This window comes from Diadema antillarum, unplaced genomic scaffold (assembly GCF_040938485.1).
Source record: "Diadema antillarum isolate AM-2024a unplaced genomic scaffold, OU_Dant_1.0 scf00000217, whole genome shotgun sequence".
In the NCBI taxonomy this organism is placed as follows: Eukaryota; Metazoa; Echinodermata; class Echinoidea; order Diadematoida; family Diadematidae; genus Diadema; species Diadema antillarum.
Window position 1 is genome coordinate 1,756,342 of NW_027271106.1, and position 18,913 is coordinate 1,775,254.

Genomic DNA, 18,913 nt, shown 5'->3' on the forward strand with positions numbered 1-18,913 from the left:
TAAAATGGTATGCTCTATACTATATCATAAGTGTCTTCTTGGTATCTCGCAAAAAATTTAGAGCCCAATTCTCATCTCCACCAATACTGTACTATCCCTTTAACTGACCTGATTTGCATGGCTCAGGTGTGGTCATGTTGACGTAGAGGCACATAAGTCCGTCCGGGCAAATGGTACAGTTGGCCTGGCCCTCGTCCGGTTGGTAGGTCCCGATGGGGCAGCCCAGCTCAACGGTCACTCCGGATGGACAGTAGTGACCAGCGGGGCAAGGGTAGCCCATACCGCTGCCTTGGGCTGGTGCACCTGTGGTACTTCCTCCTGTGCACACATAGCTGTACAAGAAAATAATAAACATCATAAGTCCTTCATACTGTATCTCCACAGTTCTTCGGCAAAGCTGCACTTTTGTTCTTCATCAGATTAAAGATTGTACTTTTTATGTAGACGAACTTCTTGTGTCTGCACTTTCTGATCAAGACTGATTTCTTGCTTTTTTTCTCCCTTTTCTTATTTCAATAATTGTAAACATGGAATTGACTCAATTTCGCTTGCAGTACTCTCTGTGTAATAGGAATTTTTAGCTGTCCAAACATATCAAAACATACTTGTAATTCATGCGTACATATTCCACTTTCGACTACGATGTCAAGGAGATATATAAATAATCATATGGACTATTGAAAAACAAAAAATCAAACTGTATTTGCACACACACAGACAAACAAGTACATTGATATAGAAATACATCTGCAAAAAGTACAATATGATACCCATAATCCAAAATGTGCTGGAAGTTCATCATGCACCACTCCCTACATCAAAGACATGGGTCTGTTCACACAGGGCAGAGTGGCTTCTGTATAGCACTTACCCAGGATCGCAGTCGGGTGCTTCATTGACACGGATGAACGCCTCCAGGTTGCAGTACTTGCCCGGCGGACAGGGGTCGCAGTCCTCTTCCTGGGTCACACGAGTGTTGACCGAGAATGTTCCAGGTGGACATGGCTCGGGATAGTCCGTGCCGTTGGTGCAGTAATAGCCCTTTGGACACACGTCGTTTCCTGTAAACGATGAGTTGTCTGAATCCACCTGAAGGGTTGACATCAGGGGAAAACAAACCTTAATTTCAGTACATGGGACTGCACCAACAATCTGGACGAAACCTTCTTACAAAAGCACAGTGCTCAACTTCTTCACAACACTCTTGTTCTCTACTTTTTCAACAAATGAGCTGAAACTAGTACAGTTTATACATGTTGGGAGTTTAATTATGTTGTGTTACAGTCCATGCTACTAAGATATGGCATTGCCTGGTCAGGATACGATACCAGTATAACCCTGTACGCTGCCTAACATGTGTAATACAACCTATTTTTATTGTCATTTTGTCAGTTATATTATAATGGTTGACTAACATATTTATTTGTGTCTTAATCTGCCACACCATGCACTAAAAGGAGTGGGCTGTATGCTATTGCTTCCTAGATCCCTATTCCAACACAACAGCAGACTATCATGACTGCATGAATGTATCACGCAATGATAGTGTACAGTATTTGATTGCTTGGATTTTACATCTATGTCTAAACTAGGCTGTTGGCTGCTGCCTTCATTCTCTGGTCATTCCAATTACCTCAATTCAAAATCAGTCTGTGATATGTGAAATGTACATATCTGATCTACAATATGGTGTCTAGATTCCATCTCCATTACATCTCAATACTCTAATGTGATTACACCAAATAAAGAGAAACAAGATGGAGGGATGAGAGTGCGTACCATGTCATCATACGGCGTGGGAACTGAAGCGCCACCAGTGCAGTAGAAGCCCGCGTAGCACTCTCCTGTGGGAGTTGACAGGGCCGGTTCCTCACAGTACCACCCAGCTGTACAGGATACGCAGTCGTCCAGTTCGTCATAGCCTTCAGCATCGCCAAACGTCCCGGGTGGACAGGCGTTAGTCATGGCTGCTCCTGTCCCAGGGGGGCAGTAGTAGCCCTGTGGGCAGGGCTCCGGAGTTGTGACTGGACCCGCTGCAGAACGTCACAAGTACATTGTCAAAACAGATGCACAGTGACACAACAACCGCAATGAGATAAACAACTTTTAATACGTGGAGACTAGTCTCAACTATACTCAAGCAGGTGTCTGTGAGAAACATGTGTTAAAGCAAAATCAGCTCGTCCTCAATGGGTTAATGCAATATTTCACCACAGCTTTATTTGTATCACAAAATGTACATTGACAAGGAAATATTACATTGTATGACTGGAGCAGTTTTCTCTTCATTCTGTGGAATTTCAATTTTCCACAGCAGTTTGAGACCTGAAATTTTTCTAACCAGCCAAAGACCTGTAACATCCATAGCAACTACAAGGTCATTTTCAAGAAAGCATACTTTCTGTATCCTCAATTTGATATTACATGTAAATCATTAAAAAATGCACAATATTTATTGTCTTTACATCTCTGATATCATCTACCATTCTAGAATACTTCACTGAAATGGTCAGTGGACTGAATTTATACAAAGCAAGTCTCAGTAACCCTAGTCTGTAAAAAAGTGGTCATCTCAATGCCACAAGAAGCTAGTCTCTAAGTTTTCTCTCAGATGTTTGGTCTCAATCCTATCTTAAGCTATCTGCTTCCTTTGTCATGAAGTAGTCTAGGGCAATTACAACAATGCATAATTGTTTTTTCCATGCCAGCAGCTAGGCACCAAAAGGTCAGATGGAAGAATTTCAGAAGTTACTATCCAAATGGTAATTGCATTTATCATCTCATTACATATTGGTACTACAGGTTGGTATCATCTTACACTCGGTTGGGTCGCAGTAGTAGCTGCCAGGACAGATATCACAGGCCGCCTCCCTCGTGTTGGCCTGGTACGTTCCGTTCTCACACAGGATGGGATCATGTGACCCGCCGGGGCAGTAGAATCCAGCTGGGCACTCCAGACCCACGGGGTTGGCCGACGTCTGACCTCCAGGGCAGTAGTAGCCGGGGTCGCAGTCATCATCTGGCAAGGCATTGCCCTCTCCTGGTGTCAGTAAACAACAGTAATTAGGAAGTCATTTAGAAGTAAACAGGAAGTAAACAAAAAAATCACTGTAAACAAGAAGTCATGAGGAAGTAAACACAAAGTAAACACGAAGTACACATAAAGTAAACATGATGTAATCATTGGAAACAGATATTTATCAACAAGTTAATATGAAATTAACAGAAGTAAAAGATGTATTACATGGTGATTATGACCTACTGATCAAAATCATCATCAGTATGTTCACAATAGTTATACGAGGCATTTGAGTCAACTTGTCTGACAATGGTGTCACGAGGCATACTGTATGTATAAGATATCAAAATCAAGCAAACAAAAGACTCCTCAATTTTATTGATATTACATGATGACATCACAGATTATTGCATTGGAAAGAACATATGTGTATGGGAAGAGAAAGGATATTGAGTGGGTGGAATGAATTGAATGAGTGGGGGAGGTTGGAGAATGAATGAAAAAGATACTCCAGACAGAAGTATTTAGAAGGGTGGAGTATATGTCAAAGGATCATCTTCACAAACTGAGACTGATTTTGGTATTCTGTATCGGTTATCTTTTTACCTGCACAATACTGGCCAGCTGTACAGTTTAGGCAGTTGCCCAGCTCCACATTGCCTTCTGTGTAGCTGTAGCTGCCCGCTGGGCAAGCGAACGGGACACCTGTCCCCTCTGGACAGTAGTAGCCGGCCGGACAGATGTACTGATCAGGCTCAAAGCTGGTATGATTGCAGTAGTAGCCAGCAGAGCAGTTACCTATTCACGTCAGACAGGAAAATGAAATTGTAGTGTTCAGTCTTCAAATTAGAGTCAAGTTTCCATTTTTTTGTTTGTTGTAAAAGCTCTTTATACGTCATTGTAATTCCAGCAGACTCTTCTACAGGATTGCATATATTTTGCTACATACATCTGCCTTACGCTTCTTATTACCACAGCACAATGATACTAACTTACTTTTATACGCTTTACATATATCTTTCACTACTACAGTAGTCTATACCTCAATCGTACATCAAAACTTTTTCTAACAAAGACCTTAATTAATCGTAAAGAGGGAAGGCACATAAGAATTTGCCCAAAGTCAAATCAAAAGTCACCTGCACAAGCGAAGGTATCATAAGTGTCTATGAAATAATTCATTTCATATACTTAAAATATTACACTCTTATTATACAGATACACTGTGTCCTGTCAATACACACTGAAGTCAACACACTAAAACTGACCAGTAGGAGAGGCGAGTCCAGGTGTCTCACAGTACATTCCGGCTGGACAGTTGAGGGCCTTGGCTGACCCCTGAGGGCAGTAGTAGCCAGGCCCACAGAGGCCTCCAGTGCTGTTGATGTAGTCTGGGCAGACGCAGTCAAACTCAGGATGACAGGTGTCCATGGGGTATACATAACTGTTGGGTCAGAAGCACACATAGGATTAAAAAAAAAAGAACAAAGTTAAAATTGTCTGTCAGATCTTATTCCCAGCAGTAATGACCTGGAAGGCACACATATATCCTTCTCCCTTTACATCCAAATCTTAAAACAAGTTTTAGAATATTTAAGATAGTGCCTTTGTCATGGGCCATGCTTTATCCAAAAAAAAAAATTGCATCGATTACAATGTACACAAATTTCAACTCTTCCATGGCAAAAACAAATTCCTTCATGTGCAAGTAGTTCTTGGCTATAATTGGATGTATTACAAAACAAAGTCCTGACACAACATAAACAAACAAATGACTGAAAAAGATAAGGCTGTATAAAGCCTTGTGCTGATGGGTTGTGATACATCAGTATTAAGCGCTATATAAATGTTATTCATTATCATTATTACCTGCCAATCAACCTAATTAATTAGTCCTGGACTAGTACAGTGCAAGCAGATTTTTGTTTTTGTTTTTGTGTTGTTGTTTTTTTTATTGGTTTTTGATGTGAACAGGCTTAGATTCTCAGGGTATATTCCACTGGTTCATCACCCACAGACCATTCCTACTGGCTTTCATCTCACCTGTTGTTAACGAGCACACCGACGTCAAATGGTCTCTTGGAGGGGGACGCCCCAGAGCAGTAGAATCCCTCATCACACAGGCCTGATGGATAGTCCAGACCGGTCCCCTCACAGTACATCCCAGGTGGACAGTGCAGGCAGTCGGTCAAGTTGGTTTGGCCTGGCAGAATAGGTACACACATGAATCATGCACATGGAATAATTTCTAGACTATGTATCGCATATACACAATAAAAAAGCTGATGGGTCACAAGTTCACATAAATGTTAGAGAGCTGTCAGCCAGTTGAATGGTGAAAATAATTGGTATGTGGGGTGGAGCTGTTTGAGGACATACAATGTACATACAATGTATGTACATGTACTTTATGTCCAGTTTGATAAGATATACAACTTGTGCTACTACCTTATTTCTTCAACCAAAAAACACACAAAAAACAAACAAAAAACAAACAAACAAACCAAGAACCAGTTGAGTATCATTTTAGAAGCTCCTAATTAAAAAAAAAAAACAGCATGGTGTCATTTCCAGTGCTCATCAAAAAAAAAAAAAAAAAAAAAAAATGATTGGTGCATGATATATGACATACCATCACAAGTGCTCACTATTCAGAATCTACATGAATTCCACAAAGAAAAAATCCTCCATTTAGAGTATACTTTAATAATCAAATAATTACATAACATCTTTATTATACTGAGAAATCTCTGCTACCTATGTACATTCAGAACGAAAAATATGAACAAGTTTCCACACTGAGGGCACAGGTTGAACTCTTCCGTCAACCAATGAAGCATGCAATATAGAGTGTTGTCCACATACCTGTGACATTATTGTATGTTCCTGCTGGACAAGGGAACTGGTCACTGTATTCCGTTCCATCAGGACAGTAGTGACCGACTGGACACTCCAGTGGGACTACTGTGGCATTCTCACAGTATTTGCCTACAAAAACAAATAAATGTGTAACATACGGTACTGTAGCTGCTTTGGCCGTAGAAGATAGGGTGTTTTTTCTTTTATTAGGAGGCGGGCTTGGGGTACTGTAGTTTGATACTGTTTAATTTGGATAATCATTTTAGTTGTTGGCAAAATTTTGATAACTTGTACATGCAAAATATTTTCAGTAATAACTACAAATTCAAATACATGTACTTTCAAAATTATGTGAATCTGGCAAGTACCTTATTGCCTTCATGGTGTAAAAGGATAAGGAATGGGAGACTGTGATTCATTTAAACTGAGTTGGCTTGCAAAATAAGATATCTGGATGTCAGTACGGTATTCAGTGAGTTTTTGTTCCAATCTAATCTTTTTAAATGTAACACACACGATAGAGCTAATAACTTAATGTGTATCCATGCATGCATATATTCTTTGTACACATATTTTCCAAATGACACACTATTTTTTTTTCTTGGAAATATAAAAACACGAAATAATTCATGGTCTGAATTTCAAATTAACCTTTTGTCTTACATATATCTTCAAATTATTTCCCAATCATCTAAGTATCCTTTTAATTCTTTGAATGTTTACAGAAACATCTTCAACAAAACATGATAATTGCTATGATTGATACAATTACTATGAGGAAACAGGTACAATTACATTGTCATTTAGAAGAGTCATAACTACATAATTCAACTTTGACCTTTCATTACTACATATACCAAAGCCACACAACACAACAGACGTCAAGACAATTAGCCCTACCTGCAGGACAGACATCACAGCTATCCCTCTGAGTGTAGCCGCTGTAGAAACCAGCCAGACATGGCGTGGGGGCGGCCGATCCCTGAGGACACTCGTGGCCAGCGTAGCAGCTGCCTCCCACACCGGTGTTGTTCATTCCGTTTGGAGCTCTCACATTCACACCTGTCAATGCACACATAAAGAGAAAGAGATATTAGCTTTCTCCTACATAGCATCTTGCATACTCAAGGTGATAGCGAGTGGACAAATCCACTTCAGTCTTGATATGCGACACACAGTAACGCTCCATCATAAGCTTCTCACATAAAGTTTTAAGAGCTCACTGAAAACAGAACGCCAATTCAATCAAGTAACTATATTAAGGAAACACTGCTTTCCATAATCCCATCAGAAAAAAAAAATTCATTTAGAAGTTTGAAGAAGAAGTATGTATCCTCATGAAGTATTGCTACAATTTCTCATGCTGCTTATGGTATCAAAGCTAGAAAAACATATTACAAAACAACACAAAACAGAACCCAATCTCCTGAATTTTTTCTCTGGTATATCTCCAAAGAATTACATTTACAGACTGGCAAGTTCTTGTTAGAAACCATGAGTACATTTTTGCCATTGTTGCATTGACTTTGGTTTGTTAATTAAGAAACATAATGACATATTAACAATAAACAAATTAAAAATGAAAGTAACATATCAAGTTGACATGATTCATCAATGCAAATATTTTTCATTCAGCAGCAAATCTAAGATTGCTCACCAATGGTGCAGAAGAAGCCTGGATCACACTCGTCTGTGGTTGACCCTTGACCTGGACTCTCACAGTAGAACCCTCCAGGGCACTGGGTGCAGTCTCCCACCTCCGTAAGGCCCATACCATCCCCATAGGTTCCTAGATAAAGACACAACACACAAATGGAGTCAAAAACATTTTGTCAGCTTTACTATACTCCATCTAACTTTACCTTAGGTTCTCTTTATTTTCTTGATTCCTGAACAACTTCAAACTTTTATTGAAACAGCAAGAAATTTACAATATGGACTACGAAAAGGCAAACAAACAAGATTTCACACACAAGCTTCATATCCTACAAACCCTCCTCATTGACAAGCTTCTAGTCTACAGCTTGAAGTGCCTTGTGACTTGTCCTATTGTGAACACCCAAGCACAAATATCAGCAAGTAAAACCACAATGGATACCACATTACATGGGCTTGAGCGTATTCTACAATGTACAGGTGAATATATGTGTGGCAACACCAAAGGTCTCTGAAGTTCATGACCATGTCAAAATTTTGAATATAAAATTCCATTTGATATTTTTAGGGAGGGGTGGGCTGAGCTTGGAAGATGCAGAAAGTTGGTCTAACACTTTAAACGGTTACAGAGATTGTTCATTATGATGCAGCATTTACTCAGAAGCCATCGAATTCTACATAAAATCTGGCAAATGATTTTGAAATCTGCAAACAGTAACCCACTGGAATCAGAAAAATAAAAGATGTCAATGTACACCTGTAAGTACAACATTATACAATTTATATCTGGACAGCTCATGAGAATGTTTGTTACAACAAAACTAAGTAGAGTGTATTCATAGTTGGTTTGTTGAGTTTGTCAAAGAAGTGTAGAGCACTGTAGAGCACAAATGTTTCGCTTCATGTCTAAACAAGATATGAGTGTAAGAACAGTACCTGCTGGACATGGCTGAATGTCATAGCCAGTCCCACGAGGGCAGTAGTACCCTGACGGACAGCGGTCAGGCTCCGTGCCTCGGACACACATGAATCCCTCGGGACAGGTCAAGCACTCTGAGGCACCAGTGTCGTTCATGTAGGTGGCATTGTTGCAGGGCAGTGGGTAGCTGCTTCCCTCTGGACAATAGTGACCAATGGGACATATATTGCCCGTCTGTCCATCTGCGGAATCCAAATGAAATAGAAATCATCAAGGTGTGAGTGACTGACCCCAGTGATGGTCTCACTAGCTTGACAGGGCTGAACTATTATTCAGCATGCTAGACAGGTAATCTCCAATAGTCAATACATCATACACACAAAAATTCATATCATTCATACATGTACCTAGAGACTTACACCAACATTTGAGTTTATTCTATGTTTATCATTATGCATATTCCAAATAAAATGAGAATTTGGAGCTTTCTGGAGGAAAGAGATGAAGTATTTGATTTTGGGCTGAAAACTATCTCTCATTCCATAAAGGCTTTGATAGTGGTGAAATTGAAAATATACTGACTGCCTCCTTAGCAGGTGCAATGGATAGCTAATGGATTGGGAGCAACATCATAGTGTACATTGTATATTGGCTCACTACAAGAGAGTAAAAATCCTTTGCTTCTACTAACCTTCAGGGTTGGGTACAGAGGCATTCCCACTGCAGTAGTAGCCCTCAATACACACTCCCGTGGTGTTAGACTGGCCCTCGTACTGACAGTAGGAGCCTGGATCACAGCCTACACAGTCAGACAGCATATCCTTGCCTGCAAAGGAACGTGACAATTTTTTTTCAGACAGCATGATTCATTTGTAGTGATCTCACAATATTTCATGACAGAAATACAATGTACCATGTGGTCATATAGAGAACAATTCTCATACACACTTTTATTTGAGTCCACTGACTATTCTGACAGGTTTATCGACATCACTCTGGGGCAATCTGACTTATCTGACACTCCCTATTTAATCCGGTGACAGCAGAGACTGTTTTTACTGGAGCACAACACACCATGTTTGTTGAAAAAACTGACATCAAAAAAGTCTCCAGTTTTTGTTTGGTGTTTCCAGTTTTTGTCTGGTGTTAGTCATATTCTTGATGAACAGTACCTTTTTCTTTCACAGCTTTTCATTGAAAATCATTCTCTTTTTAGTTAAAATTCTGTACAAGAAATGTATTACAACTTAAGTAGAAGGAATACAGCTTTAGAGAAAGACTGACCATCTTCAGGATTGTATGTTCCAGCTGGACACTGGATGGGGACAGGTGTCCCCTGTGGACAGTAGTGACCGATGGGACAGCGGTAGCCGGTGGTGTTGGTGGGGTTTGGCCGCGTGGAGCCGAGTTCACAGTAGAACCCTGCCGAACACTCCTCATAGGGTGAAGACTGGCCAACGATGGGGCAGTAGTAGCCTGGGTCACACAGGGGACACTCTGTGGCCTCCCGAAGACCGGTCTGGTTACCATAGCGACCGGCTGGACAGTTCTCGCCTATTATGAACAAAAGGAATTCACAAAAGTGTAATTGATAGCCGCTCCCAAATGAAAAGATTTTTTTTTTCTTTTTTTTTTTGGGGGGGGGGGGAAGTATACAATGAATCGAGACAGTGACATTAGGCATATACTAGCAAGAGTGCTGGGACAAATGTTAAATAGCTGGCACTAGTATGTTAGAGAAAAGAAAAAGAATGTGTATAGTACAACCCAGCTTGACTAAACACACATTAGAGAAGCTAAAAGATATTTGCCATTGCACTGCATGGCATCGAGCAACATGTGACCCAACTACAATGAAAGTTTAATTTGTCATTTAGTACATGCACACAGAATCTCAGGGAAAATTCAAAGTCACATTTACTATACACATGTTTATACTTCAATGACACACCTTCACAAGCTGGGATAAAATGAATCACAATGTTTTACATAACAAGATGACCCAATATTGTCTTTTTTTTTAAATCAAAGTGAATAAAAAAAAGGGACATTTAAGGTAGAATATTAGAAAATACGTTGAAACAAACTATATCATAATAATTTTTTTTTTCCTACCCGTGACAGAGCCCTCTACACAGAACATGCCGATAGGGCAGATGTTGCCCGTGCTTCCATCTTCCGGTGCCGGCTCGCTGGATCCCAGGGTGCAGAAGTAACCTGCCTGGCACTGGGCCTTGGGCGCCATCAGTCCGGCCTCGTCACAGTACCAACCAGCATCGCACTGGGTGCATTCACCTGGGGGGGGGGGGGGGGGGGGGGGGTGGTTGAGAGATTCAAAAATATTTTGAGTTTGTCTTTCACAGGGGGTTTACTCTTCCATGTGTGAAATCTTGAGGGTACACTCCATCACAACATATGCAACCTCCCTCTACAATATGTCTATACACTGTAGCAGTTTGAAATGGAGGTGGTGGTGCTACCACGGTTAAATGGGTAAAATAACACTATAGTGTATTTTAACACATCTATATCAAATGTTTCCAGTCTATACACATCTGAAATACATTTGAAGCCATGCTAGCCAAAGTTCACATTGTAAACAGAAATCATATTACTTTGCAAGATGTACTTCTACTTATGCTTTGGACACAAAACTGAACATGCTACCTAATTCTTTGAGATAAGAAAAATTACTGCTAACACTGGAGAATTATCAGTTCTGGTACATAAAGCAATGTTGGAGTACCATCACATTTTTTGTAACCTCAAACTATACATTTAAATGTGTACTTTACAAGTTCACAGTAAAGTGTCGGTGAAACAGTCTAAAATCTGCTAAGACTTACCAACACTGGCCAGGTTAGTCTTGTTGGAGTAGGTGCCCGGTGGACACTTGTTCTGTTCAGCATACTCCGTCCGGTTGGGGCAGTAGTGACCGGTGATGCAGTCCTGTGGCACAATGACCCCGGTCACATTGTTCAGCTCATAGGGGTCACAGTACGAGCCCTCAGGGCAGATGTCGCACGATCCCTGCTCGTCCTCCGATTGGTAGAAACCTGTTCAGTGGGAAGGAATATTTGGGAATGTAATACACCAGGCTTTCAAGCGGGATAATGTAAAAAAGTAGGAATAAAGTAGGAACAAAATCTCTAAAAAGGTAGGAAAAAGTAGGACATGAGAGGGAAAAAGTAGGGCATTAAAGAAAAAAAAAGTAGGAATAAATCAGGACACGTGCAGGCATTTTGGAGTAGTTTTCGTTGATACTCACCAGAACTCTTGATCAGTGGCGTATCTAGGGAAAACGGCGCCCGGGGCAAGCGCGAAAATTGCGCCCCTAAATTCTGAAAAAGTGTTCAACCCCAACCCCATCCCGGTAGGGACTTTAAAAAAAGTCCACATATGTTTTTTCAAGCACCTAAAAGGGGTCTTTTGAGGGTGATTTAAATGAAATAAATTGTGATAAATTTTGGCAAGCGAGCGCAGCGAGCGAGCCGAACATTTTTGTATTTCAGCTGACAAAACATGGGAATCTTGTCATTTTTTGCTTATTAAATCTTACAATTCCAATCAAGATATAGTGACGGCCTTATAGATAACGATTTATACCAACAAACTAAGGACTTGAAAAAATACTCTCAATTAGTATGCGCGAGTGAAGCGAAATTTGTATATTTCTGCGTCATCATCACGTTTTGTTCTTCTTTTTTTTTTGGCTAAATTTTGGCGAGCGAGCGCAGCGAGCGAGCCGAAAAATTTTGTATTTCAGCTGACAAAACATGGGATTCTTGTCATTTTTTGCTTATCAAATCTTACAATACTAATCAAGATATAGTGACGGCCTTATAGATAACGATTTATACCAACAAACTAAGGACTTGAAAAAATACTCTCAATTAGTATGCGCGAGTGAAGCGAAATTTGTATATTTCTGCGTCATCATCACGTTTTGTTCTTTTTTGGGGGGGCTAAATTTTGGCGAGCGAGCCGAAAAATTTTGTATTTCAGCTGACAAAACATGGGATTCTTGTCATTTTTTGCTTATTAAATCTTACAATTCCAATCAAGATATAGTGACGGCCTTATAGATAACAACTTATACCAACAAACTAAGGACTTGAAAAAATACTCTCAATTAGTATGCATGAGTGAAGCGAAATTTGTATATTTCTGCATCATCATCACGTTTTGTTCTTTTTTTTTGGCTAAATTTTGGCGAGCGAGCGCAGCGAGGGAGCCGAAAATTTTTGTATTTCAGCTGACAAAACATGGGATTCTTGTCATTTTTTGCTTATTAAATCTTACAATTCTAATCAAGATATAGTGACGGCCTTATAGATAACGATTTATACCAACAAACTAAGGACTTGAAAAAAAAATACTCTCAATTAGTATGCGCGAGTGAGCGGAAATTTGTATATTTCTGCGTCATCATCACGTTTTGTTCTTATCTTTTTGGGGGATAAATTTTGGCAAGCGAGCACAGCGAGCGAGCCGAAAATGTTTGTATTTCAGCTTACAAACATGTCTTTTTTTTTCTTTTTTGCTGATTAAATCTTACAATTCTAATCAAGATATAGTGACGGTCTGATTGATAGCGATTCATACCAACAAACTGAGGACTTGAGAAATACTTTAAAATAGTATGCGCGAGTGAGCCGAAATTTGTATATTTCTGCGTCATCATCACGTTTTGTTCTTATCTTCTTTTTTTTTTATTTTGGCAAGCGAGCGCAGCGAGCGAGCCGAAAATGTTTGTATTTCAGCTTACAAAACATGGAATTCGGAATTGTTGTGTGAACACAATAAACATTGTTACTTGTCCGCGTCATCATCATGTTTTGTTTTTATCTTGTTTGATTTGGTTTTCTGCCCCTCCCCCCTTCTCCCCCCCCCCCCCCCACCCCGTCCGGGCGAGGTTTTTTTTTTTCCCCCTTCTTCTTCCTCTTCTTTTTTTCTTTCGTTTTCTTCTTATTCTTCTTCTTCTTTTCGTTTTTTTGCGCCCCCAAGGAGTGGCGCCCGGGGCATGTGCCCCCTTGCCCCCCCCCAGATACGCCACTGCTACATGTAAATCTTAATTTGTACTCACAACCCTGCTGCCTCAGCCTCACTTTTGCTCCTTTGGAGAGCCTGGTAATTTTGAGCAATGATGAGAGCTGGATGAGCACTGCTCCATGTCCTAGGCTGCAATATCAGTGGGATCAATCACATCTAGGTCTACACAGGAGCAAAAGCTGAGGCTGGCAGCAGTCTTGTGGTTGATTGGTGTGTGTTATCCCTCTTTCATGCTGAAGAGGCTCTCCCCACCAGTAAGAATCTGCAACTAGAGTCTACTCATCATTTCTGAATATCAACTATTCAAGTAGCCTTGCACATTTTTTTTTTTTTTTTTTTTTGCGGGGTTTTCCACCAAAAAAGTAGGAAAAAGTAGGAAAAAGTAGGATTTTGAGCAAAAAAGTAGGAAAAGTAGGGATAGCAGTAAAAAAGTAGGAAAAAGTAGGAAAAGTAGGGCCACTTGAAAGCCTGAATACACTGACTGCTTTATTCTACTTTCAAATTTGACACGTGCAGGCTCAGAAAATCATATTTTTGCTATTTCACAATTGTGAATGTGTGTTATACTACCCCCACTTATCCAAGCAGCTTTACAACTACATGATATTTTTTAAATCTTGTTCACAGCATACATGACAATTCAACAAACATCTTAATGAAATTTTCTTTGTGCTAAAAACAAGTGACACACATGCAATCTACATGTGTATTAACCAACTAAATACACATGCACCGCTCACTATGCATAATTATGTATATCAGCATTTATTGGAGACTAACTTCCATAAACTTAGTGTAAGAAAAATAATATTAAGACATATGCAACAAGTGGCATATACCCTCTACATTTCTTCAAAGGAGTGTGATGAGTGCAAAAGTATGTATTACAGTGTACATATTATACATTAATATGTCAATGTAGATTTTGATTCATCAAGGTAGTATGATAAAAGTGTGTGAATTAGATCCATTCACCCATCACAGGTGAATGCTTGCCAGCCAGACAGAGCTAAGGAAGTGACTCAGATGAGTCACGAAACTGTTCTCTCTGTGATTTTCACAAGTACAGCTGTAAGTCCAGTCAGCCGGATTCAATGTACATGTTTTTACGATATGACCCATTTCTGCAATAGTTCTTTATCTTTACCTCTTGGACAAAGCTCAGGCTGAGAGCTGCCCAGAGGACAGGCAAAGCCAGCCGGACAGATAAAGCTGACTGGATACTTAGTGGACTGTCCGCCTGGACAGTAGTAGCCGACAGCACATGGGCCGGATGGCGTGGAGAGATGTTCCCCAGCACAGTAGTAGCCTGGTGAGACAGACACAAGTTATGTGGATTCACAGTTAGCATCTATTTTAGGCAAATCTTCATGATATTCTCCAAAAATCTTCAACTAAAGGTTAATGGTATCCGAATGATGTCATTCTAATATTGGATCAAACTTATTGTGTTAAAAGACAATGGCAAATGACACATGTTTCATGGGTTTTCTTGCATTTTTCTTATTAATGCTACAGGTTTGGCCATGCCACTCCAGTACAATAGAGACATTTGATTAAGAAATTACACACGAATCACGTTTAGCTTCTTCGTTGTTGTTTTTTCTTTTGTTCCCTTCCATTCACATCATCTCATTGATTTGCTTATGATGGCTACTGCAGTCAATCATAAGCTTGAAACACTTGACATAAAGAAAGAGGGTCATGCTATGCTTTAACACTGGATAAGCTGCATTGTATTTACTATCTGACACTAAGGAGTAAATGCCATCACTGTAGCCACAGCAACTTGATAAAGCTATAGGATAAAACCTACAGGGGAGTTCAGGTTCTTCATTTGATAAAACGCACTGCTGTCCAAAAATAACGGTAGCCTATTTAGGGTCTAAGTCCCATCCACCCCCCCCCCCCCCCAAAAAAAAAAAAAAAAAAAATGGCTTGATCCACTTACCGGGAGTACATGATTCGCAATTGGGTGCCTCAGTGTTCCCTGTGGTATTTGAGAATGTTCCATTAGCACATGGGGTTGGGTAGGCTGAGCCACGCTCACAGTAGTGACCAGCCAGGCACTCGAATCCGTCGGGGGTGGGGTCATCGTTGCCTCCGGGGCAGTAGAAACCAGGATGGCATTGATCTTAGAACAAAGACAAGAAATAAATGAATGAAATTAGCACTAAATTAAAAGCCTCTTTGTTTACAAAATTATTTATTGTTGCTTTGATTCATATGTCATTACAGATTGATGTTGCTATGAAATTGACATTTCTTAAATTTATTTGTATGTTAACTCTCCTCTTTTTTTTTGTATAGTCTGTATCACTTTGTTTTCATTTGTTATTGTATTCGGAGAAAAAAAAAAATGCAGAAATAAACCAAACTAATCTTTTAGGCAAATGGGATGCATGATAAATGCTATCACTCTTGTTCGGCAGGACAATGATAAATGCAGAGTTCATTTGTTAGTTCGCTCATTCCTCCATTCGGCGGTCGTTAATTCATTAATTCATTTACTTTCACTTAATAAAAACATGCATACACAGAGCTGTGACAACAATTTAAACAAATACATGTATGACATGACAATGTGACAGACAAAGCGGAAGTTACTACATGAAGGGGTTAATGAGAATGAAACGCAGTCTTATCTAAACTAACCCCATGGAAAAATGTAAATATAGGGTAAAATAGCAAGGATTACAATGTAGCTTTCAGATACTGCCCTCACCTGTTGGGGAGTCCAGCTCATAGTCATCGCAGTAGAAGCCTGGGTCACAGTCGATGGGTCTGGAGGAACCAGAGGGGCAGTAGGTGCCCGGTGGACATCGGTTCCCGGTGTAGTTCACTGACAGACAGGTGCAGTCTGAGATGACCGACGCATTGCCTACAGTCAAAGCAATCACGAGACATGGTCAGTGATCGGCTACGACACTCAGAATTTTAATAGTTGTTAGGAGACAATAGCATGTAGGATATAATGAGGTAGCCATTTATATAGGGGGTTAAACAAAATAAAAAAATAGTGCCATGAAATTCCAAGTGAGATGGTGTTAAAGATATTTTCAAGGAGCATATTTTAGCATGTCCATACAACTTTGTACATACAATTTTTGACATCATCTCAGATGTTTTACACTTTGTACATCACAGTTTGGTATCAACAAATTGAATAAAACATTATTTCAATACCAACTTGAAGATATTGAAAATAAGATGCATATGGTTTATGAACTGTCAATCTCTCTGCAAATACAATAAACTAAGGACGATATCAGCAATAATCTCATTTAAGATATTGAACTGGTACTTGACTCTTCATTAAATAACCTCTCTCTCAGTCAAAAATTTTGAATAGCAGGTTGAACAATTTCTTCTTTTTTTTTCCAAGTCTGACAACACCAGTAATTAATATGGCATTAAAGATGCAAAGTAAATACATATTTTGCTATTATGATATCAAATTCCCTTTTCTTCTTGAAAACATACTTTCACCTTAGATGAAATTCAAGAGTGGCTTTCTCTCCTGTTGACAGGACACACATTACACAAGTCATACTACACTGTACCTTTTGCTTTGAAACATACATTTACTCTGACTATGTGTTCTACATATTCAACATATTTCTAGAAATAGGCGTGTCATACCAGGTGGTAGTGGGGTGGAGCTGGAGGATCCACCGGTGCAGAACCAGCCGGCTGAGCAGTTTCCAGAAGGCATGGGTAGACCCTCTCCCTCACAGTACATCCCTGGGGGGCACAGCTCACAGGAGGAGCTGGTCTGCTGGGTGCTCAGCCCGTTGTACGTCCCCTCTGGGCAGGGAAACTCCGTGGAGTAGCCAGTCCCCAAGGGGCAGTAGTAGCCCTCGGGGCAGGGGAAGAGAGTAGGATCACTGGTGTTTGACGGGCAGTAGTAGCCAGCCGAACACTGGGCACATGAGGCTTGCTCTGTGCAGAGAAACATGTTGGTAGAATTATTGATATTCTTCTTACAGATAAAGCTTTACCAACAAAAAAAAGAAAAAACAAGGAAAAGTAGAAATTACGCGGTGCGTAATATATGTCCCCGCCGGAAGTACCATTTAGTAGCAAAATGTACAATATAGGTAAAAAGATCAAGGTCAAAGGTCAAAGAAGTCAAAGGTCAAAATTCTATGTAGAAGTTTTGAAGCCCTCACCTAGTGCCATCACATAAAGCAAATGGAATCGAAATCGGGTTAGAAATGGCGAAGGAGTAGCATTTTGTAGCCAATGTACAATATAGGTCAAAAATCAAGGTCGAAGGTCAAAGAAGTCAAAGGTCAAAATTCTGTGTAGAAGTTTTGAAGCCCTCACCTAGTGCCATCATATAAAGCAAACGGAAGCAAAATCGGGTTAGAAATGGCGAAGGAGTAGCATTTTGAAGCAAAATGTACAATATAGGTCAAAGTTCAAGGTCAAAGGTCACAACTGAAATTCTGTATACAAGTTTCAAAGCTCCCATGTAGTGCTATCATATAAAGCAAACGGAATCGAAATCGGGTTAGAAATGGCGAAGGAGTAGCATTTTGTAGCCAATGTACAATATAGGTCAAAAATCAAGGTCAAAGGTCAAAGAAGTCAAAGGTCAAAATTCTGTGTAGAAGTTTTGAAGCCCTCACCTAGTGCCATCATATAAAGCAAACGGAAGCAAAATCGGGTTAGAAATGGCGAAGGAGTAGCATTTTGAAGCAAAATGTACAATATAGGTCAAAGGTCAAGGTCAAAGGTCACAACTGAAATTCTGTGTAGAAGTTTTGAAGCTCCCATGTAGTGCTATCATATAAAGCAAACAGAATCAAAATCGGGTTACAAATGGCGAAGGAGTAGCATTTTGAACATTTTGATCACACACGGACGCACGGACAGACACACGGACACACACACGTACGGAGCCCGTTTCATAGTCCCCTGCTCAAACTCGTTCGGTGGGGACAAAAAAGGGCAAAGTCTGACCATGTTTAGCTTGAGTCACAATCATCTGGGTCCACCTTCTATTCAATAAAATTTCTGAATATTAAATTACTCACACACTACTTTTTCCTTGGAAATGTACTCTACATGTTCTACATACTCATATGCATGTCCTTGCAGTGTTTTGTTTTGTTTTGTTTTGTTTTGCTTTGTTTTGCTTTTGGATGGTAGTACACTTGCTATGTACTATTTTCACCCTTTTGCTTCATATACCATTTTCTTTTCCTATTCATCATCCACACTACAAAAACCATGTCAGACCTTGCCTGGTTTGATTTTCCTGTCAGCATTTCTTGAAACTTGAACTTAATTACAACAACTGAACTTGGAATTTAAATTAACTTAAAGCAGATCTCCCAACCTTTCTGACTGAAAAATGATTTGGCTCAACAGTACGAAAGAAAGAGCAGTTCCCATAGGAG

At 39.9% G+C, this 18,913-nt stretch overlaps 1 protein-coding gene across 1 annotated transcript in view; it reads right to left on the reverse strand.

Moving 5' to 3' along the window:
* Window positions 1-18,913, reverse strand: part of LOC139724510 (uncharacterized) — a 64,409-nt gene that overhangs the window by 36,220 nt on the left and 9,276 nt on the right. The window contains exons 13-31 of the mRNA XM_071635644.1: window positions 17,148-17,447; window positions 16,231-16,386; window positions 15,457-15,639; window positions 14,653-14,814; window positions 11,300-11,509; window positions 10,569-10,748; window positions 9,738-10,007; window positions 9,145-9,279; window positions 8,471-8,695; window positions 7,536-7,667; window positions 6,779-6,940; window positions 5,885-6,007; window positions 5,063-5,222; window positions 4,288-4,463; window positions 3,626-3,817; window positions 2,819-3,040; window positions 1,780-2,033; window positions 872-1,089; window positions 109-332 (exon numbers count right to left, since the gene is read on the reverse strand). Of these exons, the coding sequence (XP_071491745.1) occupies window positions 109-332; window positions 872-1,089; window positions 1,780-2,033; window positions 2,819-3,040; window positions 3,626-3,817; window positions 4,288-4,463; window positions 5,063-5,222; window positions 5,885-6,007; window positions 6,779-6,940; window positions 7,536-7,667; window positions 8,471-8,695; window positions 9,145-9,279; window positions 9,738-10,007; window positions 10,569-10,748; window positions 11,300-11,509; window positions 14,653-14,814; window positions 15,457-15,639; window positions 16,231-16,386; window positions 17,148-17,447 (3,684 nt within the window). The remainder of the gene's footprint in view (window positions 1-108; window positions 333-871; window positions 1,090-1,779; window positions 2,034-2,818; window positions 3,041-3,625; window positions 3,818-4,287; window positions 4,464-5,062; window positions 5,223-5,884; window positions 6,008-6,778; window positions 6,941-7,535; window positions 7,668-8,470; window positions 8,696-9,144; window positions 9,280-9,737; window positions 10,008-10,568; window positions 10,749-11,299; window positions 11,510-14,652; window positions 14,815-15,456; window positions 15,640-16,230; window positions 16,387-17,147; window positions 17,448-18,913) is intronic.